The sequence below is a fragment of the Amborella trichopoda genome, chromosome 3 (assembly GCF_054954075.1).
Source record: "Amborella trichopoda isolate Santa Cruz 75 chromosome 3, AtrichopodaSantaCruz75HAP2 v2.0, whole genome shotgun sequence".
In the NCBI taxonomy this organism is placed as follows: Eukaryota; Viridiplantae; Streptophyta; class Magnoliopsida; order Amborellales; family Amborellaceae; genus Amborella; species Amborella trichopoda.
In genome coordinates, this window is record NC_142338.1 from 57,876,970 (window position 1) to 57,900,591 (window position 23,622).

The window sequence follows — 23,622 nt, forward strand, 5'->3', positions numbered from 1 at the left end:
CCGAATCATGCAATTTATACCATGTCTATGTCTATAAAACCGGCACTCCTCCCCCCCCCCCCCCCCCCGATCCCTGATCAAATGAATCTATCTCTATACGCCGGTAAGCAAATAATTTCTTTCTCTTAAGAACCAATCACTTCTCCTACATTAAAAAGCGCTACAATTTCTTAGAGAAAAATAAGTTTTATCGTTACACGTCTCTCTCTATTCTCTAAACCGTAAGAGAGTGCTATTGGTTGGTTGGCTGCCGTCAAGAGAGAGCGTGGGCCTAAGGGCATCCAGATATTTCAGGCCATCGAAACGCTCATTGATGCGGGAACCTGTACCAGGGTCCCCCTGATTATCCAAGGGTACCTCCTTTCGAACCTCCAATAAATCGAAAATCCACAGTAACATCACATCCCCTAAAAGATTCAAAGCATTTTACCTTTGGAACCTCGGATAAATCAAAAACCCACAGTAACAACACCGCATCCCTCAAAAACTCAAAGCATTTTCGTAAACTCAGCAGTACAACAAAATCCTGATTATATTTTTTAGTATTATTCCCCCTCCTAATAATATTAGTAACAACGAAAAGAGAGTGGATTCTACAAATAAATAACCCCTTGGATAAATTAAAACAACTCATGGATATACATAAGGGGCCCTACTTAGACTCGATTGTAGGCCACTGACTTGTTGAAGAGGCGACGAATGTAATAGATTTGCAAACCACTTGCTGCCAACAAAGCCGCATACTCTCCAAGAGTGTAGAAGATGAGCCTTCTATGGGTGCTCTCATTTGCTGCATCCAAACAACAAATACGCAGTGCAAAGTGTGAAAAATATGATATGATGATTTATATGGAAAACATAGATCGTAGAATTTTTTCATATACTAGGTTTAATATTTTGACATTTTTTGGAAATTATAGTTTTACATGTATTACCACAACCACCCAAATATTATAAAGGATTGTATACAATGAGACCATTCACCTTTGGTACAAAGAGGTCACAATTACTTATAACCTTCCGATATAAAATTTGACGGCTTTGTTGTGTAAAAAATTCGAAAAAATTTCTTTTGAACTTTAAGCTTTGTTAATAGAATAAATGCGGCCACCCAATTTCACATCCAATGGTCAAGATTAATTGTGACCACCTTGTATCAAAGTAAATAGTCTCATTGTATACTTTTCTCTATTATGAATATAGGGGAAGATACAATCCATCAATTGGACCATGTCATATAGTCCTCCGAAGCTAAATTTTCCATCGACCACAACTGATAGATGGTTGAGATTAACCGAAATGAGGCCCACAAGATTGTCCATCCATTGGCAGTTGTGGACTGTGGATATAGCTTGAAGAACTGTATACCATAGTCCATCAACCTATGCTATACTTCTCCTAATTTACAATATTGGTATGGGCGTGTTAATATATGCAACTTCCATTTACTGACTGTTGTAGAACTGTGCTAAATTATAAAGAAGGGGAGTGATCCTCTAGAAATTACTTGAATCCCTATCCACATCTCAGGAATGGATACAGATCGACGGTTGTGAACTTTCTCCTACATCAAAATCGGTAGGCACCATTTATAAGGGAATTATGATAAAATCTTAGTTATTTTTCCTCTTTTTGGGATGCTCTATATTTGTATTAAGCTTTAGTTACCAAGCTTTAGTTTTTTAACATATCATTTTCTTGGGTTAGACAGATATCTTCTTTAGTTTAAGCAGTCACACTAATTAGTTCTTCAAATGAACACAATTATCTGTCAATAAGAAAACACTCAACCTAGATCTCTAAGTCATTTCTCATGAAGAAAACCTGCACTAGTCTTCTAACGTTTCATATTCGATGCAACTAGAGGATTAAAGGCAAAGCAAACTAAAGACATAGAGGAGGTAGCTCACTGTGCCGATGGCGAGCATCACGTGCTTTCAGGTACCGTTGCTCGGCCGTAACAGACTCCAATGCCTCACGAAGCTGCGCAATTTTCACGTTCACGGGGTTCAAATGCTCTGGTAAAGAATAGAACATCCAAGGGTTCAATGTATTGGAAAAAACAATTCAATGTAATGGAAAAAACAATGATTCATTTCCAATTCAATATAGGCAAACACATTGAAAACATGACTCGCTTTTTATATATCAATACTTTGAGAAAATGATCTCTCCATTCCATCATTCTCATAAACATGACTGATATCATTTGTTAGCTTAAAAGGAAGAAAAAACCTAATCTCTCTCTCCCCTCCTCTCTCCATTTCTGTACAAAGAAAATTTGTATATGGGCAACTTTGAATCAATGACCTCCCTCATACAAACCAGGTGTCATAACTGGGCTTAAAGGCCATAAGAGCCATGCTACACAGCAATTCACAAGAACTCATGGACGTCCGAGGTAAGGCAAAGATGCCCAAATGCTAGTGCAGTATTGAAAAGCTCGCACAAACACATGAAAGAGAGAAAGAGAGAGAGAGAGAGAGAGAGAGAGAGAGAGAGAGAGAGATCATTGTCGGGGAATGGGCAATGCTTAAGCCACTCCAACTAAGACAACAGAGAAATGAGAAGAAAGTGACTAAGAAAAGAGAGATAGAATTACTAAACTTACCATCTTTGGCAAGATCATGCTCATTAGGGATGTGACCCACATGTATGTAGAACGACACAGTCTCAGGTGTTGAATACGAATTGTGAAAGCAGAATTTGTACATCCCACTTCTTGGGGCCTTAAATCCAAACTTATCCCCTGATGTCCCTTTCAAAGTGTACACCACATTACCTGCAGGAGCCGTAACCTGCAGAGATTTGAAGCAAAAACAACGATTGATATCCCAAATTTCCAAGTGTAATTGAGAGGAAGAGAACAGAAAAGAAAAAAGAATGGCAAAAGTGTAATTGTTATAAATTTGTGCTGCTTCATTTCCCATGAAAACAGTATTGTTTTTATCATCATCATTGTCACATGATGGGAAAATAATTGACCTGACTCAGTTGGTTGGATTACAAAAATAGAGATGCATGCATATTTTCCTGAATTTAGTTTCCAAACAATGGAGTCAACATAAGTTTGCATACATTAAGTCTAAAATAATTGGAAAAATTAATTGCATTTTTAAGGACATCTAAAATTCATTTTCTTCCACGTATAAAAAGGATACCAAGTATTCCACAAAAGAAGCATTCTAATAAAGTCAAACCCTTTCTAAGTACAGGCTGATGCAGAACATAAAATAGAACATAATCGGCAACCATTACTCTTACATTCAAAAAAAGCTACGAGGGAGAATTACTTGAAGAGGCTACGAGGAGAGAGATGAGAGGTAGATGCGATGTGGCCAGAGAGCTGAGAACCAAGAGTGAACTACATCCTCTATGTCCACTCTCGCCCTTACTTTTACTGCCCACGAACAAAATTGGCAACCGTTACTCTTACATTCAAAGAAAGGTATGAAGGAGAATTACTTGAAGAGGCTATGAGGAGAGAGATGAAAGGTAGATGTAATGCGGCCAGAGAGTGAGGCCAGAGAGCTAAGAACTAAGAGTGAACCACATCCTCTATGTCCGCTGGCTGGCCCTCCCTCCTATCATTCTAGTACCATTGGCAGACCAATTTTACCCATATACTTTCCTGCAGCCCATACAACCATATCTCTTACTCATTTTGATGAGCTGCACATGCCACTTTGCTTCCTTGTCAACCATGCCTTCCCCCTCATTCCTTCCCTGTACTTGGACACATGCAACAACACCCACCTACAACCCATACCCAACCCACACTGCCATGATGCCCTTGATGTCATATTCTAAGATGATCCCACCAACAGCCACAAGATTCCATGCTCACCAAACACAAATCAAAAGCACCTTCTCATGGGCAATTTATCATCATAAGATGGGAGAACAATATCTCAAAGAGATTATCCTTGTTGCAAGCTTCACCTGTGGGATTTTTTAATCCTCCAAGACATGACACAAAGGGCATAAAGCCCTGAGCCTCAAGTTATTGGAACATATCCTCATCTCTATCATGCAAACTCTTGGACGGGGAGAAAATCCAATTCTCTTTCATCTCAAGATGAACCTCACCATTGATTCAAAAAGTGATCTGCCCAGTGCCTAGGGGGGCTAGGGGGGCCTGGGTGCATCGTCTAGGCCTGGGGGGACCAACTAGGCAGGCGTTCGCCTAGTACCCCACCTAGGGTACCTCGGCAGGTGCCCAGGGGACTGCACCTACCTAGGTGCAAAAATACCCATCAGGTGGGGTATTTCTACGGGTTTTGTTTGTTTGGATTATAAAAAATGCATGAATATCCATTTTCAATACAAAATCTAGACCTAAAACAGGAATACTGGAAACCCCTTGCCCCTTTTTGAACCTAGGCCGCCCGAGTTCTAGGCGGCCGCCTAGGCATTGGGTGCTCCCCAACACAAACCTTGGGCTCCATCAATTGGATCCAAAACATTAGAGCAAGCAAGGACTCTGTCTCAAGGAATTCCACTCCAAAGGGATGAACCACGTCAGATGCCATTGATGTCATGTCCTAGAGGATTAAGAATCCTATCACTGAATCTCGCCACTAGGATAATCTCCTTGAGATAATGTTTTCCCCTACTTTGATGGCAAAACATCTATTTGAAAAGGTGCTTTTGATTTGTGGTTGATGGGAAAGAGGCCTTTTATGGCAGACTAGCAGCTCACTGGGTGTGTGGATTGGGTACGGGTTTTAGATGCATTTTGTGACATGTGACTTGGTACATGGAAGGAATGAGAGGGAGGCTGTCGGCGTAGTTGAGGAGGGAGCAGAATGGCATGGGTAAGTATTCAATTCGGTGTTCAAATATAACATCACAACATGTTATACATGTTTAGAATTCTAAACAATTGAAGTGCACCTCCACAAATAACTATTGTGATTCTAAACTATTGGACTGCAATCTGTTCTAAACCATTCATGTTTGTTAACTTGAGCAATCTGACACAAATCGACTAAGCAAAAAAGTGATTCATCCCATAGTTAGAGAGGATATCATATCTTTTGTATCCATAAAGCAGATCCTATTGCCATGGGAATTTTGCCAAAGAACCCACAAGTGTCCTTTATTTCAAGGGGAAGAATAGTGAAAGATGCGACATGAAAAAGGATGCGGAAGTGACAACAACCAATCAATGCATCATGAGCATTAATAATGACGGCCTTAAGTACGAGGGAGAAGTTTAGTTTGTTTCGTGGGTACGACCAATCTATCAACATGGAACATCCTTGATGCTTATGGGCCTCATCAAGGATATGAGGAATAGTCATGGAATGAGATGAACTTTTACCAGGTGCCGCTCGAATGGACCTTGGCGTGTAAAGAGTTTTATGTAATGTCACCATAATCCCCCATAACAAGAAAGGGGAAGGGCAGTCAAGATTACCACAACACATGGTTTTCAATTTTAATTGATTAAAGTAGGCTAATTGAGTTGAGAACAGGCTCTAGGAAAAGGTGGTCAAGGCTAATTGAATTTTCATCAAGGTAGTTCTTTACTTCTGAAGTTCTATACTAGTTATATCAAGGACTGATTCCTTTCCTGCTACATGTTACTATGAGATACTTCAAGATGTAAGGTACAAATTTTCCAAAACATATTCCAGACAGTTGGCATCTTCTGAAGATACAGTTTTCAAGGTGGGGGCCTTCACCCTTTAGATATCAATTATATGGGTTTGAAAAGCTGAGATTTTAATCAATATACTTGGTCAAGGAATGGTGGTCCACTTGTTTGGAAGGTTGCTTTTTAGAAATGAAGCATCTCAAAGTTGAGCACAATTCCCCGTCTTCTCATTTTCTATTTTGAGATAATGGTCACATTGAGAGAACCATCTTCCCATTCTCCTCCATTTTCCCATATTAATCTATCTTTATCTGAACCCTTGTCCACCATCAATAAAAAATGCAAATTACCTAATATCCTTAACTTGTGGTGCGAAGCAATCTTTGAAGTTTCAATGATTTACTAAACAAATTAGGATAATAATAGCTTCTATGCTCTTATTTTGTGGTATGATTATAATCGGGAATGATTCAATCTAGATAATAGCCTCATATTTGAAAACCCAAGTGATTTCTTTCTTAACTTTCAAATCATCTATTAGTTCCTTATGTCAAAGGAATCAGCAATATTGCACCTTTAATTTCTACTTTCCTTTCCAAATTGACTTCTTGTTTCTCAAGTTTCTACTCAATCTGAATGCACAGTTCAAATTCTCTTACCTTCCATAGAAATTTAAGAGTGAAAAGATCAATTAAATAAAAAGCCATAAAACTCGTCCTCCCCTTAAACTCCCATTTTCTCACTTCAGATCTATCGATTCTTCACATAATATGTATCAAAATCTTTCACTCAGGTGCATAAATCATCCAAAACACAAAAGATTATTTTTTTCTGCGCTAGAAAAAGATATACCAAACCCAACCCCACTATAAAACAAAACAAAACAATAGGAAAATTAAAGAACTCAAAAGTAGAACCCTAGAATCTACAGAGATTTGTTATGAACGGAAGACATAGGAAATCACTAACCGTGAAATCAATTCCAGGGTGATCGGAGCTCCAGAAGATATCGTGATCCACCACCACGAAGTTCCCTGAAACTGAGTCGCCTTCATAGACCACGTATTCATATACACATTCAACATCGTTGACTGTAACAGAGAGGGCTGAGACATGGTTGAAGAAACTCGAAAGAAACCCTAGAAAAAGAAGAAACCCAAGAAACGAACTGGGTCTTTTGGATCTGCATCTTTCGCTCCTGGAACCCATCGATTCCTCACCTATTACGCTCTCTCCGTGGGAAAATTTGAAGATGCGACTTCACAGAGATAATTTAGAGCGAGAGTTGTTACGGGTAGTCTTGGACAATGTTCCGATCTCTGTGAATTTATGACATGGAAATAAGCCTATGGTGCATATGATCACATGTACTAGGGGCTCATAAAAATGATCACCCTTTAATTTGATCTATCTACGGTAATAGGGGGCGTGTGGACGTGGGATCGAGTGGAGGGATCGATAAGAGCTATGATCTATGGGAAAAGTTTATATAGAGCCGAGGCTCTAAACAATCAAATTAGAGCTTACCTCAAAATTTTTATTAGAATAAATTGTTTTGATGCCCAAATATCCTCAAAAACATCATCTCGATCTCAAAATGCGAGCTTACCTCAAAATTTTTACTATAAGAAGTTATTTTGATGCCTAAATATCCTCAAAAACATCATCTCGATATCAAGATGCATGGACATGAGAAAAAAAAATGGATTACAAGTCTTGAAACTAGTGCATCTTGTAACATATTTTTGGACTGTCAATTTTCAAGATTTTCATAAATCGTCTTGATCTACACTATTTTTTATGCTTTAAATTTTATAATTTTTTATTGTTTAGAGCCTCGGCTATATACAAACCGCAACCATTATCTATACAGCAAAACAACCTTCTGGAAAATTGTTTCATGTGGTGGAGACCGCATTTCTACAGTTGCGGTCCCTGAGGTATAAGCATCAACTTTAAAGATAGATGCAAATAGGTGGGCCATCTAAAAACAATTGAAACTAATAGTCCACATGTTTTCTTAATAGAATTATTATTTTTAATTTTTCAATTTTTTCATATTCATAATCTCTATATTAGAGATTACGTCTCCTTTCAAATTAGGTAAAAAAATCCGTCTAAACAATAAAATTTTAAGACGTGACTCATTTCTATATGGACTCATAGAAACCGTGTCCCAACCTTTTAATGTACACCCTAATTTTACATTTTAATATGTCAATTTTGTATAAACTTTTTCCACAATCATGACTTGAAAAGTTTAAATGATTATAATTGCAAAATGTTAAATAGTTCTTATGGACATCTTGATGAATTTCCCTTGAATCAATGTCATGTTTGAGGGTTCTCATACTTTATCCAATGCATGCAATCCGTTGATTTTACGGAACATAATGAGCAAATATTTTTTGGGGTCATCTAAATCACAATATGCATTTTAATACTCCCTGTGATGCTGAGGAGACTACATCTGTTTATTTAGTCATGCCCTTACCTATTTTAAAATGGGCGAGGTTTGTACATTTTGCCCTTCTTATAATGTAGAATCAAGGCATACTTTAAGTTTTTTTTTTAAATTGTAGTTCGAATGTCGAAAACTTTATAATAATTTGAAAATATGTTTTAATTATTAAAAAAAATAAAAAATATTACAAATCAAACAGATCTATCAATACTTTGAAAATATTTTAAAATAAACATTCCAGATAAATGGTTAAAAGTAGTATTATTTGTAGGTCTTGAAATTCACTTATCTATATATATTTAGGGGTTGAGATGATCAATTTGAGGGTTATCCAACATCGGAACACTCTCTCCTAAATAATTTTTTACATGTACCTTACTCCAATAGTATAAGGTTGCAACGTTATATAAACCTTTTCTTTTAGAAACCTTTACATATTTTAAAGGGTGCAATCTGCAACTTTATTTGTAGCAGTAAGCTTGCAATGTTATGCACTATGTATTTTGATTGGATAGTATAGATTTAACATGTTTTTCAAGGCAATAAAAAAGTGGCACATCATTTAAGATTGTCAAATCTACACTTTTAAAATAAAATGAACGGTTTAAATTAAGGAAAAATTTTCATGCGGCCAGGACTGTATTTCTACAATATACAGTCTAGAGGTGTCCATTTTAAAGAAGGATGCAAATAGGTGGTCTATCTAAAACCAAGTATAACTAACAGTTCAAATATTTTATATATATATAAATATTATTTTTAGTTTTTAATTTTTTTTATTTTCTCATATTCATGATCTCCATGTTAAAGATTATATATTCTCTAAATATTATGATCAAATTATATTTAAAAAAATATTTATTGTCAAGCCTGTATTTACACAACATGTGGGCTGACCACGTAGAAACTTGATCCTTAGATTAATGCAACCTTACTTCTAATTGTAACTTAATGCAACCTTACTTCTAATTGTAACTTTTCCCTATTTTAAAACTGACCTGGACTGTTTATCGTTGCAACGTTATCTCGTCCATCTCTCTCTCACGCCCTTTATGTCCTCACTTTTTTTTATATCGATTTTTTACAAACTTCATTATCCTTTCAGACAGACGTGTTTAATGGTTAAAGTTTAAGAAACGAGTATGGTTTGTATAATTTGTCGACCTTATACTATAGAGCAAGATATACCTAAATATTTATTGACAACTTGCGACCAAAAGCATCAACATGATACCAAGCCCCGAGCAGAGATCAAATGAACTTGTTATTTTCTGAGGGCTTATCACGAGACAAGCCCTGAGAAGAGATCAAATGCACATTTGACTTGGCATGAGGTGTCAACCTTATCACTAATAAGGTGCCAATGAGTCATGGCATAAAATTATTGCTCAATGACTTTATTGCATCATCACAATAAAATCATTACAATGCATGTTTCCCAAGATGACTATATTTCATGTTATTCATACATACTTTATTTTTCACAACACTTCTTAGCTAAATATGAAACATTAATGACTTTTTCAATTACCTATTTTTTTTATAAATTTATAGTTTTCCCTCCAATTTTTTATGATCAAAACTCATTTGCTTATCAATTGGCGCATTTTACCAATGGTCTCAAGCCATATCCCCCATTTTTTAATTTGTTTAAATTTATTGTTCTCACTAACCCAAAAAAAATTTATATTTCACCAATTCTTTGTAAATTTAATGTTCCGTTATGAACTTTTGAGTTCATATAATGTTGCAATCTTACAAAAGTAAGGTTGTTATGCACAACTTCTATTTTATTTCGGCCGTATGGATTTCGAACTATTTCAAAAGACATGCCATGACACTATCTTAAATTATATGTCAAATCTATATTGTCTTATCAAAATAATCTACTATATTAAACTATATGTCAAATCTATATAGTCTTATCAAAATAAACATAGTAGATTATTACAATATTATTTATACAAAATAAGATATAACCCGGACAATTAATAGGACTAAGGCCCCTCCACAAGGATGACGCACGTAAATCTAAATCGAGAAATGATACTAATTTCTTTAAGAATAGGCTTGGGTTTATGTGGTTTGCAAGTTCGATTCTAACCACCGAATTACCCAAAAAAGAAAAAATTATCTTTTTGTCGTCCCACTTGCATCTGAATCTGAATAGAAGTTTTACTCTCGAATCTCGACTTGCATAGCAGTTTTACTCTCGAAATCTGGACGATTCATAATTTTGTATTCAAATTCAAATTCTCTCTCTAAGGTCTAAATTCTAAACGATGAGAGAGAAACAGACGCTGATGATTATGGGTTGGAGGCCCACCTGGCCTGAGATATGAACAGGAAATCTTGGGCCTTCTATTTCAACAATTTGCTATCATTTTCCAATGCAAATGTGCCTCTCCTTCCTTTCAATGCCACAATGAACAATTCACTCCGCTATTCCACCACTCTCTTGGAGCCCCTGAAAATTCCACCCCTCCATGTCTCTTCTCTCTCACCTGAAACACTTAAAACCAACAACTCTCTCCAATTAAAACTACCCATTAATGAATTAAGGTTAAGAGAGAGCATTCAGCCATTCCACCAAGGTCTCATCCCCTTAACCTCTGATTCATATTCAACCATTATTGAGTTTTGTGCTGATGCCAAGTCCATAACCTTGGGCAAACAGATTCATGCGCGTTTAATCTCTTCTCATGGCTTGTCTCATGCTCATGACCCCTTTTTGTGCACGAAAATTCTATTTATGTATGCGAAATGTGGGTGCATCGTAGAAGCTCGCAAGCTATTTGATTTAATGCCTGAGAAAACCACTTTCATATGGAATGCATTGATTGGGGGTTATGCCTCTTTAGGGCAGGGTCACGAAGCTGTCGAATTGTTCCTTGATGCATGGGTTATGGGGGGATCAATTGACTCATTTACATTTCCTTGTGTTCTTAAGGCCTGTGGTTACTTAAAGGCTTTAGACATGGGAGAGGAGATCCATGGTTTGCTAATTAAGAGTGGATACCTTTCATTCACCTCTATTCTCAATGCTCTTATGGCCATGTATGCAAAATGTGGAGAGTTGTGCAGTGCAGACAAGGTTTTTAGAGAGATGTATGAATGCAAAGATGTTGTCTCATGGAACACTATTATTTCATCATATTCCCGAAAGGGGTACTCTTATGAAGCACTTGAGATTTTTAGAGAGATGAATAGAGAAGGTGTCGGAATAAACTCATTTACAGTAGTGAGCATTCTTCAGGCTTGTTCAACTGAGTCATTTTTGAAGTTGGGCATGGAAATCCATGCTGCGATGCTGAAGAAATGGGGGGAGGAGCTCGGTTTTCATGAAGCCAATTCACTCCTGGTTATGTACGCTAGATCAAATCTCATTAAAATTGCAGCCAAGGTTTTTTACAGGATGAAGAATAGAGATAAAGTATCATGGAATTCTATGCTTTGTGCTTATGTTCAGAGTGGGGGTTACAGTGAAGCTCTCAGATTCTTTCAAGAATTGCAGCATGCCAGTCAAAAACCAGACTTGGTCTCCATTATAACGATTGGTTCTGCTGCTTCTCGGTTGGGAAACCTAAGGCAAGTAAAAGAGATCCATTGTTATGCTTTGAAAAATGGCTTCAATGGGGATTTGGAGGCTGGAAACAGCCTCTTAGACATGTACTCAAAGTGTGGTAAAATGGACAACGCCAACCGTGTCTTCGAGAAAATGCCCACCAAAGATGTAATATCTTGGACAGCCATGATTTCAGGATATGCTCAGAATTCTATGCATCTAAAAGCCTTGGAATTCTTCGAAGAAGCTCAATCGGAGGGGATACCCATTGATTCTATGATAATTGGGAGCCTTCTCCTATCCTGTGGAGGCTTGGAGTCCATTTCCTACACCAAACAGGTCCACAGTTACGTAATTCGGCATTTTTTGCTTGACCGTGTTTTGGAGAACTCGATCGTGGATGCATATGGTGAATGCGGGTGCATGGATTATGCAATTTGTGTGTTTAAAATGTTTGTTAGAAAGGATTTGGTGACGTGGACAAGTGCTATCTCTGGTTACGTTAAGAACCACCTTCCAAACAAGGGCCTCGAGCTCTTTCGAGCTATGGTATTGGCTGGTCTTGAACCAGACTCAGTGGCCCTGGTGAGTATACTCTCGGCAAGTGCGGATCTCTCTGTGCTCAGGCATGGAAAAGAGGCACATGGCTACTTGATCAGAAAATGGTTTATACTAGATGGGTCATTGAGTAGCTCTTTAATTGATATGTATTCAAGGTGTGGTTCAGTGGGTTGCTCATACAAGGTCTTTGAGGCTATCCAAGAGAAGGACTTGGTCTCATGGACCAGCATGATCACTGCTAATGGAATGCATGGGAGGGGCAAAGAAGCCCTGGAATTGTTTGAGAGGATGCGGAAAATGGGTCCTAGGCCTGACCATATCGCATTTCTCTCTCTTCTCTATGCATGTAGCCACTCAGGCCTGGTGAAAGAAGGAAAAACATACTTAAAAATGATGAAAGATGACTATGGGCTAGACCCATGGCCCGACCATCATGCCTGTATAGTCGATTTACTAGGACGTTCAGATTGCCTAAATGAAGCATATGAATTTGTAATGAACATGCCTATCGAGCCGAATAGCATAGTTTGGTGTTCTCTGCTTGGGGCTTGTCGGGTCCATTCTGATACCAAACTTGGAGAACACATAGCGCAAAACCTTCTAAAGAGTGAACCAGAAAACCCTGGAAACTATGTACTTGTTTCTAATATTTTTGCTTCCTCTGGGAAATGGAGTGATGTTAAAGACGTTAGGGAAATGATGAAAAAGAGGGGATTAAAGAAAAATCCAGGGTGTAGTTGGATTGAGGTGGGGAACATGGTGCACTCTTTCATGTCAGGGGATAAACATCATCCAAAGACAGAGCAGATCTATGAGATGCTTAGAGAAGTTAGAGAGAGCTTGGAAGGAGCTGGATATGTAGCTCAGACCAAATTTGTGCTGCATGATGTAGGAGAAAGAGAGAAGGTGGAGATGTTGCATGGTCATAGTGAGAGAATTGCCATAGCTTTTGGCCTCTTGAGTACTCCAAAGGGGACCACCATTCGTGTAACGAAGAACCTGAGAGTGTGTGGAGATTGTCATAATGCCATCAAACTCGCAGCCAAGATCTTCGGCCGGGAGATTGTTGTCAGAGATTCGAATAGGTTCCATCATTTCAAGGGTGGAGTATGCTCTTGTGGTGACTTTTGGTGAATTTTTGTAGTTTTGGCTTGATATGGTGAATTGTAAATTGTGACTATATCTAGGTTATAGTTCAGCTGTATAAAATTTGTAAATTAGGATGATTTAATGCTTGATTTCACTGTGTGAGCAATGACTCATGAATTATGCAACCCGAGCTACCTCGTGATCCAGGTACGGCGAGGTATAACTATTGGAGGCTAAAATTTGGTAACTTCAACTCCATTAACTGTCATTTGTGAATTGTTTTTTGGTCTTCACCCTTTTATCTCAAGTTTTGTATTGAATAATCCATTGACACAAATAGTTCAGGGCCGAAAATCAAGTTGTTTGGGTCTTGGAATATTGATAGGGTGAACTGCTAGCTTTTGCTTATGTAATATCCATTCTAGTCACTAGGGATATAATTGTCCAACTGACATATAACCGAAAAAATCAATATTGGACTTATCAGTTTGTTTCCTTGTGTTGGACAAGTGATATCCAAAAATCACCCATATAAAAAAATTCGAAATTATGTGGGATTGGGATTTATATCGATAAATTTCCTTATAAAAAAAACAAATCCTAAAAGATTAAGACTATTGGGTACATTTGTTGTTTTTTTTTTTTTTGAGATATATGAAGTTTCATATGTTAGTGTGGTTTGGTAACCCTATACATATGGATATGGGATAGGCGAGGAAAGAATAGGTGTGCCCTAATGAGGATGCCATGTAGGAAAGGTGGCTTCCTTTAAAGAGAGACGGGGCCTTCCTCTGGAATGAAATGTTGCAACGTGCCTCTTGCAAAGGCAAAGGTTGGTTTTTGATAGAGAAGCAGTTCTCATGGAGATTGCATATTATAGAGTGTAAAACTGATTTTTTGTAAAGAAGTGGTTCTCATGGAGATTGCAAAGTGAAAGACTGGTTTCTTGTAGAGAAGCTCATGAGATTGTAGAGTAAAAGATTGGTTTCTTGTAGAGAAGCTCATGGAAATTGCACAGTCAAAGGCTGGTTTCTCTACAATTCTCATGGAGACTTCAAGTGGTTTCTCCAAGACTCTATAATTCTCATGGAGACTTTAAGTGGTCTATAGATCTCATGGAGACTTTAAGTGGTTTCTATGTGACTCTACAGTTCTCATGGAGACTTTAAGTGGTTTCTCCGAGACTCTAGAGTTCTCATGGAGACTTTGGTTTATCTGAGACTCTACGATTCTCGTAGAAACTTTTTAGTAGTTTCTCCAAGAGAAAGTATCAATGGGATGGTTGTAAGTAATTGCGACCAAGGTAACGGTCTTATTGTATACAATCTCAAAATGCGGTCTAGCCCACATGAAGCAATTTTTCTTTCAAAATAGACCTTATGTACTAAAAAAATAAAAAGATACCATTTATCTTTGGTACAAAGTGGTCACATTTGGATAGCTACAATTATTTCATAAAAAAATATAAAATAAAATCATTTACTTTTGATACAAAGTGATCATATTTAAAAACCTACAATTATTTTATTGACTAAACTTAAACTTCAAGAAAATTTTTATTGATATTTACGACACATTCAACCTATCAAATTTCAAATGGGACGGTTCAAATGGGACGGTGGTAAGTAACTGCGACGATAAACGGTTTCATTCTATACAATCTCAAAAAAAAAAAAAGGAGGGATACAAGCTAAAAAAATAAAAACAGGACGGTGGTCCGCGTAATTTTGGCACAAGGTATCAATGGGCATGAAAGGTGTCCGTACGTAATTTATTATTATTATAAATCAGATCTTCGAACTTGTGCCTCATGACATGTACCCTGACGGGTGCTCTGCAAAAATGAAATATAAATAAATCAAAATATTGAACAATGGCATGTAATTCACAGAACACTGTAAATGGAGCGAACATATCACAATCGGGAGTTATTTATCACGCCTTCTTTGTTATTGAGATTGATCTGTACGCTCCCTACCATATTTTTATGTCTTTTTTTTATGCTACCTTCGACTATCAAGCACCAAGAGTATTCCATGCTCAGCCTTGTTCAAACCCTAAGCCTAAGTGGGTTGAGAGGTCTCCCTCTCTGCCTGCATTCTCCAAAGCTCAGGGCTTGTCGAAATGAATTTTATTTTTCGAGGAGTTTTGGGGCAAAAATGGCGTCAGAGATCATGCCTCGCATCAAGCTAGGAAGTCAAGGACTGGAGGTACAATCTCTGTTTTATCACTAGTTCATTATTTTTTATCCAAAAAATTAAGAAGCCCATTTTATTTAAGTGACATATGATTTTGATGCTTACTACATATATCTTTTAGCAATATCTGGGTGCCATCTTAAAATCTTTACTAGTAATATTTCTGAATTTAAGTGTTGGGTTTGTTTAGTCTTAGGAGAATGGGTTTCTTTTCTTCTACTTTGTTGATACTGTGTTTTTTGAGGAATATCTAATTGCTTGCTTATAATTTTGTAAGTATTATTGGTTCTCCAAATTCCTAGATGTTTTTGCATTTATGAATGGTGTTTGTTAATCTCAGGTATTACTTTAATGCTATAAAATTTCAGGTTTCCAAATTGGGTTATGGTTGTATGGGTCTGACTGGAAGGTACAATGCTCCTGTACCAGAAGAAGATGGAATTGCAATCATGAAGTATGTCTTTGACAAGGGCATTACATTTTTTGATACTTCAGATGTATATGGACCCAACCATATGAATGAAATACTAGTGGGAAAGGTATGATTTTATTTGCATAAGAAACTATTCCTATTTTGATTTTATTCATATTGTGTACTATTGTTAGCACCTCGCTTGACCTTTGATTTGGGGGACTCACAGAAGAAATGATCTTAACTACATATAAGATGGATAAGTTGAATACTAATTTCTATATCTAGTGTGAAAATATCCCCCTTTCGATAGCTAGTGGTTTTGATCAGGGACTAGTGTTCGAATGAACGATTTCGCCTGGTACTCGGCCCATGTCTGAGCTGAGTACTCGGCCCGAGTCTGAGTAACTCAGCCTGAGTCGGGCTGAGTAATGTAGCAGCAAAAAAGTGTTAAAAAAATTTAAAAATACAAAAAATCCAAAATAAGAGGTAATATATATTTAAAGTAAGATTAAACAAACACATCTAAATGAGGTTAAAAAAGTAGTAAAAAAAATAGATTTTGAAAAATCAGTTTGTGACGGGGGGTTTCCGAAATAATACCAAAAAGATGGGAAAATCCAAAAAAAAGTAGTCATAGCCAAAATACTTTCCAATCTTTGCCAGATGATAGAACACATAAATAAACATGTTACGAATTCATTCTTATTTTTTTAATTTGTTATAATTGTTTTAATTTAATTTAATTTAATTTTTTTTTTAAGATCCCCGAATTCGACCCCCTTCTTGGGACAACTCGGGCTCCGCCACTGCCAGAGCCCAAGTCCAAGCAACTCGGTCGATTTTTCAGAAACTGTCTCGGACAAACTTTGAACTCTTGGTCAATTTTTTATTCGACCTTTGGATCGGCCACACTCCCCTGAGAGACCTTTTTCCCAACCTCTTCCGCCTAGCCAGAGACAGTAATGTCTCAGTTGCGGATTCATTCCAAATGGTAGGTGCTTCTTGTTCTCCAAACTTCGGAAGACTTATCTTACAGAGAGGCCTCAGCCCTCCTTCAAGCCTCAGCCCTTCTTCACTCCGTCTCTCTCTCTCTCTCCCCATGGCCAGGACAAAATAATTTGGTCCCTTACTGCGGACGATTTCTTTCTCAGTTTCCTTCTTTTACCGCAAGCTCCATTCCATCCCAACCTCCACCCCTTCACCTTCCATTGTTGCCAAAGCTTGGCTATCCTTCATCCCTCTCAAAATCCAAGTCTTCAATAGGATTGCCCTCTCCGAGAGCGTCTTAATGGTAGGCCAATTACAAAGAAGGGGCCTGATCACTCCCAATCGCTGCGTGACGTGCATGGCCGATGAGGAAACAAATCCACAACACTTCATTCACTGCAGCTTAGCGAGCAACCTTTGGAAGGACCTACTTTTGCAGTTCAACTGGTCTTGGGCCACCCCTAGGTCAGTAACCCACTTGTTTGAATACACGAAGTTTGATTCAAACAAAGTTTCTCCCATGGGTTAAATCAGGCCTTCTACTATGGAAGTCCTCAGTCGTGGCTAGCTTATGGGCCATTCGGATCAAGCATTTTCGATGCTGTTACTCTCCACTTCATGTCCTGAGGGACAACATTAAATCCATGATTATCTTTTGGGCCTCAAACCATAGCCGCTTCAAGCACCTCTCAGCCTCAGACTTCCATCTCAACTAGCAGTCGTTCCTCTCTCTCAGGCCTAATGCCATCCCTCATTTGTCTCCTTGGTGACCTCCGGAATTGGGCAAAAACTTAACTTCAATGGTTGCTCGCTTGGCAACACAAGACCGGCTGGTATTGGGTGGGTGCATCTTCAGAAACCACTATGGCTTTTCCCTCTTCTCCTTCGCCAGACCTATCGGCCAAGTTGATTCCCCTACGGCGGAAGCTCTCGCCCAATTGGAAGGTCTCAAACACTTCAACCCTCACTGGAGCACTGAATTGGGCATGGAAGGTGATTCTAGTAATGTCATCCTCAGGGCCTCGGAGGAGGCTGCACCCCCCTGGAGACTTGCTCATGTGTTTGACAAGAATTTTGACATTTGCAGGCATATTCCCGTTTCATGGACTCATACCTGGTGGGAGGCGAGTCATGTGGCGAACGCTCTTGCTAGAGGAGGAGCAGCAATGGCAGGAGTTTAGAGACCTTCAGTTCGTGGGTTTTGGGGTTTTAGCCTTTTATCTTTTCCCTTTTTGAATGTACTATATTTTTTGACTTTCACCATGCTCTCGATGGTTTTTACATAGAGCTTCCGAGTTGTAGGGAGCCTATTTTTTGATAACTTGTACATCTTTATTCTATACAATAGTAAACACTTAAAAAATAAACACATTAAGATGCAAATATATGATATTTATGCTTGGCAGTTTTTGTTTTACAATGTGCAACAAAAAATGAGTGTCTTGTATAAAAACTAAATTTTAAACTTCTTTTCATGTATTGATTTGGTAGGGGAGTCACATTTTGGTTGTTAGCTACTTAGCTTACAATGGCAGTTAGTTGTTCCTTAGATATTTTCGGCATGACATCCTGTACAACTAGCACAGTAAGTGGGATGAGGCATGTGAGAATTGGACTCGGGGGACAAATAAAACTAACGAACTTGGCACTCCATTGCCCTCTAGAAGCTTTAGTACTTTTCGAATTTGATCTGTGAATTTAAAACCAAAATTTATTTTGATGTTGGATTGTTGCCATCATTTTTGTTGATAAGTAAAAATTATTTTATTCATAGGAATGGACATGATTACGGCTGTTAATTCCACACGATTTTATTTTATAATGTATGAATGTGGATGAGATGGTTACATGATGGATGGATGTTTATTATTTGATGAATAAGTACAGTCACTAATTGATTAAAAAAAAACCCTCCTATAAATTTTATTTTGTATCTTGTTCCGTTTATGTTTCGACTGTCATTTGCAAGATAATAAGTCTTTTGATAAGTGCTTGTGGGATTTGTCCTTGATGAGTATTTGATTCACTTGCTCTTAGTTGTTTGCTTTGAGCTCCTTCGTCATTTTGTTTGGGGTTTCATATTCAATGTGTAGAAGAATATCCTTTTTCAGGCATTGAAGCACTTACCTCGAGATAAAGTCCAATTAGGGACAAAATTCGGCATATTGAAGATAACAGAAACAGAGCTTGTGGCTAATGGCACCCCAGAATACGTTCGACAATGTTGTGAAGCAAGCCTTAAACGCCTTGATGTGGATTATATTGATCTTTACTATCAGCACAGGGTAGATACATCTGTGCCCATCGAGGACACTGTGAGCAATAGACGTGCTATTTAGTTCAAAATTTTATCTGCCTAAGTTGATTTTAAGGTCGTTTGTTTTCTAGATTCAGTCATGCAGTGAGCCCAAATCTCTCTCTCTCTCTTCTCTCTCACATCACACAACACATGCATAATCTTTCTTGACTTCCATCCGAATGGAATGTAGATTGGTGAACTTAAGAAGTTAGTGGAAGAGGGAAAAGTTAAATATATTGGGTTGTCTGAAGCCAGTGTGGATACCATACGGCGTGCGCATGCTGTGCATCCAATCACCGCTGTACAGCTTGAGTGGTCCTTGTGGTCTCGTGACAGTGAAGATTGGATAATTCCTATATGTAGGTCTGTTCTTTCATGTAGTTTTGAAAGTTTTGAGGCTAATTTGCTTTTTTACTTGATAACTTCTTTGTTTAGATGGGTGCTTTTGTACTTTCATAAGTTATTTGCATTTTAGATGTGAGTATTATTCCTATAACGATTATGTATGTGAATATAATATATTTTCTATGATGTAGCTTCTTCTGTTGATTACTTTGGAGCTTTCGCACTTCATCAATTTGCTGAAGTTCCTTAGTGCATATCTAGGCTCTGTATTGGTTATAATGTCATTGTTTATGCTCATTAATGTACTTATATGCTGATATGAGAAAATGTAAAATGTATTAACATGCTTGATGCCTTCTTACTTGTAGGGAACTCGGTATCGGGATAGTGCCCTATAGCCCCCTTGGTCGTGGTTTCTTTGCCGGAAAGGCAGTCGTGGAAAGTTTGTCCAAAGAGAATGACTTGGTATGAACTGGGCCTGGGTCTGTGATTGTTTTGGTTACTGTACAGGGAAGTAGAAAGGAAATTGATAACCTAGTTCTCACCAATGCCCCAGCCCAATACCTCATCCCACACATGCTCACATGAGACACCAACTAAAAAAAGAAAAAAGACAAGTAGGAAATGCTATGTCTTATCTACAAAATTCACTATCATGTATTGAAAATCCAAGCCAACATGGGAAACTAGTACCTTATGTCTATTATAACATTTGCCACATTTCTCCAATAGGAAATAATTGTGGCGGGTTTCTGGTTGTTACTTTTTCACATATATTTGGATTCTACTTTTAACTGTTGCTTCAAAACAGGTTGCCCATCCAAGATTTAAAGGAGAAAACTTTGAGAAGAATAAAAGTATATACATTCGCATTACAAACTTGGCTGGTAAGTATGGCTGTACCCCTGCTCAACTGGCTCTTGCATGGGTTCTGTATCAAGGCGATGATGTAGCTCCTATTCCAGGTGATGCTTATATTTTTTCCTGTATTTATTAGGCTATCAATCGGCATATAGAAAATGTTGAAAGTCCATCTCTAATTAGGATAAAGGAATCAATTCTTAATCCAGTGGACCATGGAAAAAACAGAGCCTATTGGGTCATTGCTAGGCGTTTTATGGAGAGGGAAGAGGACTGTACGTTAGGGGCACTGTGCTTCTGGCAGGTTCCTCTCTCTCAACTGCTGTCCACTTCATTGAATAGTCATGACCCACAATGGTTTTCTGGTAGTCCAGTGGACAATGGAATGCTTGCCATTGGCGATAATGCATCTCATAGGACAAGAATGTCTCACTTATGTCAGTGACATGGTTGTCATTTGGCCCTTTAAGATCAGACAATTTTTTTTAAAATATATCTATTTTTCCTCAATGGTTCTCCAAGTGAGTTAATGAATCTATCACTGGATTGCCTCTGCAGGGACAACTAAAATTAAGAACCTTGATGAGAACCTTGAGTCCCTGAAGTTGAGGCTCACAGTTGATGATATCAAGCAAATTACTGACTCAGTGCCACTTGACGAGGTTGCGGGTTCTAGAGCCGAAACGAATATGTACAATTCCATTTGGAAGTTCACAGATACTCCTCCAAAGAGATAGCAGGCGCACAATTCATCAGAAAATAAAAAGACCACAAGTTCTGAACTCAACGGTAAAGGCTTGTTTTTCATCTTCTGAGGATTCTGAGGGTTCACCTACTATGGATAATTGTACTATTATTTATTCTCTGCTTTTCTCAGAAAATAATTAGTGGTGTTTCATATGCTGCAAAAAGTGAGGATAAAATTGGACCAGTGCATGCTGCTCTCTCAAAAAATATTCCATGGATGTTTTTCCATCAGAATTGTAACGGAAAGTGGCAGTAAGACTTTTTTGAAATTATAAATAGTGAAATTTAGTAAAATACCTGTGGGAGTTGAACAATATAACATTTTATCCATATAATCTGATTTAATTTCAAAATATCTGTCATAAGACACATGATCATGAGTTAGAAACACTGCTACAGAGAGCAAAAGTCTGCATTATTTCCGCAAGTAAAGTGACGTGTAATGGTACAGAATTGAGGCAAGGTAAGAGGGACTAATTTGTTACCGTCGCACAAAGTTTATAGGGCTTAGTTAGGGGTGAGGTTTATATTAGGCATTCTCCTTGAATAATCAAAGCTAGGCGAGAGGGGCTAATTTGTTCCCAAAGTTTTTTTCGATTTAGTTAGGGCTGAGGTTATATAGTCCATCTTAAACAATTGCATTTTCAAACTCCGCCTGAAATATGCAATTTCAGTGTCAGAAGCTTTACAAGGACATTAAAATCTATCATGAGATCATTTATATTTGGTACAAGTAATTTATAATCACTTTTTAACCATTAAATGAGTATTTTGATAAGCTTCTAAAAGAAAAAGAGCCAATATAATAGGGCCATGTCCTGCCCCAATATGTCAGGACTGGCATTATATTTCCATTTTATCAAAAGAAATTTAAACAAATAAATTGAAAGTAGTTTTTTTTTCTCTTTTTTTTTAATATGCATAAGAGATGATATGAACTATTCTACCCGTTTGAACTCATTCGAACATAAGATTATGTGTATCGATATTTCAAAATTAAATCAAAAGGCATAAGTAAGGTATTGAATTGCTCGTATCTCCTGGATAATTTGATATATTTCTCCTGTCCTTTAAAAGCCGTTTTCAAATGAAAGCCTAAAATAATATTGGAAAACCTCTTTCGTCGAACATCCAGATCAATGGTTTAAAAACCGGATCGGTGACCCGGATCGGGCTTTTCAAAAATTGATCCGGATCGACGAATCGGCGATCCGGATCGGCGAATCGGCGATCCGGATCGGCGAATCGGCGATTCGGATCGGAATCGGGTGAATCGGTCATAATAAAGCTTCAAAAAAATCCAAAAAAATTATTAAAATTCATTATAAATATTGGTTTTTAGGAATTCAATAAAAAATGAGGGTACTCCATTAAGAATTTTCATGTTTTTGAATGAATATGCGAATATTGATATGTTCTTTCCCTGCATGAACCGCCATTCAGCATTTAATTTACAGTATTTCGTGCTCATCCTTACACTGTTGCTGTTGGGACTCGATATGTGAATTATATGGCTGGGATAGGGTGGCCTCAAAATCATCATCTCTCTCGTTTTCTCTTTGAATAATATGGATTAAAAAAAAAAAAAACAAATTTTCAAAAAAATCGATCATGGATTAAAAAAAAAATCACAAATTTTCAAAAAATTCTATCATGGATTACAAAAAAAAATTCGATCATGGATTAAACAAAAAAAATCACAAATTTTCAAAAAATTCAATCATGGATTACATAAAATTCGATCATGGATTACATAAAATTCGATCATGGATTACAAAAAAAAACAAACAAAAAAAACAAAAAATTCAATCGTGGATTACAAAAAAAGAAAAAAATAGTTCGATCATGGATTACAAAAAATTCAATCATGGATTACAAAAAACTCTATCATGGGTTACAAAAAAAGCAAAAAACAAAAAATTCAATCATGGATTAAAAAAAAACAAACAAACATTTCGATCATGGATTACAAAAAAAAAACAAACATTTCGATCATATATTACAAAACATTCGATCATGGATTACAAAAAATTCTATCATGGGTTACAAAAAAAAAAAAAAAAACAAAAAAATCGATCATGGATTACAAGAAAAGAAAACAAACATTTCGATCATGGATTACAAAAAATTCTATTATGGGTTACAAAAAACCAAAAAATTCGATCATGGATTACAAAAAAATCTATCATGGATTACCCAAAAAAAAAAAAAAAAAAAAAAAAAAAAAAAAAAAAAAAAAAAAAAACCGTACGGAATCGCCGATTCACTGTTCGGACTCGCCGATTCTGTACAGTGAATCGGCCATTCACTGTACAGAATCGTCCGGTTCTCTCTAGAACCGGACGATTTCCGATTTTTGGGCGATCCGGTTCCTTTTTCACTATTCCCGAGTCGAACCGGGCGAGTCCGGTTCGACTCGGCGTTTTTTAAAACGCTGATCCAGATAGGTAAGAGTTTCTATATCTCGGCAATATTCAATGGAAAAACCA

The 23,622-nt window shown here is 37.4% G+C and overlaps 3 protein-coding genes across 6 annotated transcripts; 2 read left to right on the forward strand and 1 right to left on the reverse strand.

Moving 5' to 3' along the window:
• Positions 1–476: 476 nt before the first annotated feature.
• On the reverse strand, positions 477–6,898 carry LOC18429587 (emp24/gp25L/p24 family/GOLD family protein). The gene is made up of 4 exons (XM_006838872.4): positions 6,572–6,898; positions 2,612–2,798; positions 1,911–2,018; positions 477–790 (listed from the first exon to the last, which is right to left on the reverse strand). The coding sequence occupies exons 1-4, from the start codon at positions 6,809–6,811 to the stop codon at positions 657–659; spliced, it is 669 nt and encodes a 222-aa protein (XP_006838935.1). The 5' UTR covers positions 6,812–6,898; the 3' UTR covers positions 477–656.
• A 3,119-nt stretch (positions 6,899–10,017) lies between these two features.
• Positions 10,018–13,435, forward strand: OTP86 (Tetratricopeptide repeat (TPR)-like superfamily protein). The gene has a single exon (XM_006838873.4). It carries the CDS (start codon positions 10,405–10,407, stop codon positions 13,324–13,326), a length of 2,922 nt encoding a protein of 973 aa, XP_006838936.2. The 5' UTR covers positions 10,018–10,404; the 3' UTR covers positions 13,327–13,435.
• A 1,649-nt stretch (positions 13,436–15,084) lies between these two features.
• Positions 15,085–21,427, forward strand: LOC18429589 (perakine reductase). 4 transcript variants are annotated; one of them, XR_002280107.2, is made up of 8 exons: positions 15,085–15,491; positions 15,848–16,018; positions 18,993–19,196; positions 19,371–19,543; positions 19,894–19,990; positions 20,337–20,490; positions 20,945–21,175; positions 21,264–21,427. XR_002280107.2 is itself a non-coding variant. In XM_011623331.3 (7 exons), the coding sequence occupies exons 1-7, from the start codon at positions 15,183–15,185 to the stop codon at positions 21,121–21,123; spliced, it is 1,287 nt and encodes a 428-aa protein (XP_011621633.3). In that variant the 5' UTR covers positions 15,085–15,182; the 3' UTR covers positions 21,124–21,427. The 4 variants fall into 4 exon arrangements, 1 of the variants encoding a protein (XP_011621633.3); XR_016051915.1 differs by having other exon boundaries at positions 19,371–19,539; XR_016051914.1 differs by having other exon boundaries at positions 19,371–19,539; positions 20,945–21,427.
• Positions 21,428–23,622: the final 2,195 nt, after the last annotated feature.

What these genes read in the sequence shown, in the direction of transcription:
- LOC18429587 (XM_006838872.4), bottom strand. Translation starts at nt 6,811, where the DNA reads ATGGGTTCCAGGAGCGAAAGATGCAGATCCAAAAGACCCAGTTCGTTT. An exon ending in ACCCTGGAATTGATTTCACG is followed by an intron (nt 2,799 to 6,571) that starts GTTAGTGATTTC and finishes AAATCTCTGCAG; the next exon opens with GTTACGGCTCCTGCAGGTAA. An exon ending in TGATGCTCGCCATCGGCACA is followed by an intron (nt 791 to 1,910) that starts GTGAGCTACCTC and finishes GTTTGGATGCAG; the next exon opens with CAAATGAGAGCACCCATAGA.
- OTP86 (XM_006838873.4), top strand. Translation starts at nt 10,405, where the DNA reads ATGAACAGGAAATCTTGGGCCTTCTATTTCAACAATTTGCTATCATTT.
- LOC18429589 (XM_011623331.3), top strand. Translation starts at nt 15,183, where the DNA reads ATGGAGCGAACATATCACAATCGGGAGTTATTTATCACGCCTTCTTTG. An exon ending in ATGAAATACTAGTGGGAAAG is followed by an intron (nt 16,019 to 18,992) that starts GTATGATTTTAT and finishes ATCCTTTTTCAG; the next exon opens with GCATTGAAGCACTTACCTCG. An exon ending in CTGTGCCCATCGAGGACACT is followed by an intron (nt 19,197 to 19,370) that starts GTGAGCAATAGA and finishes AATGGAATGTAG; the next exon opens with ATTGGTGAACTTAAGAAGTT.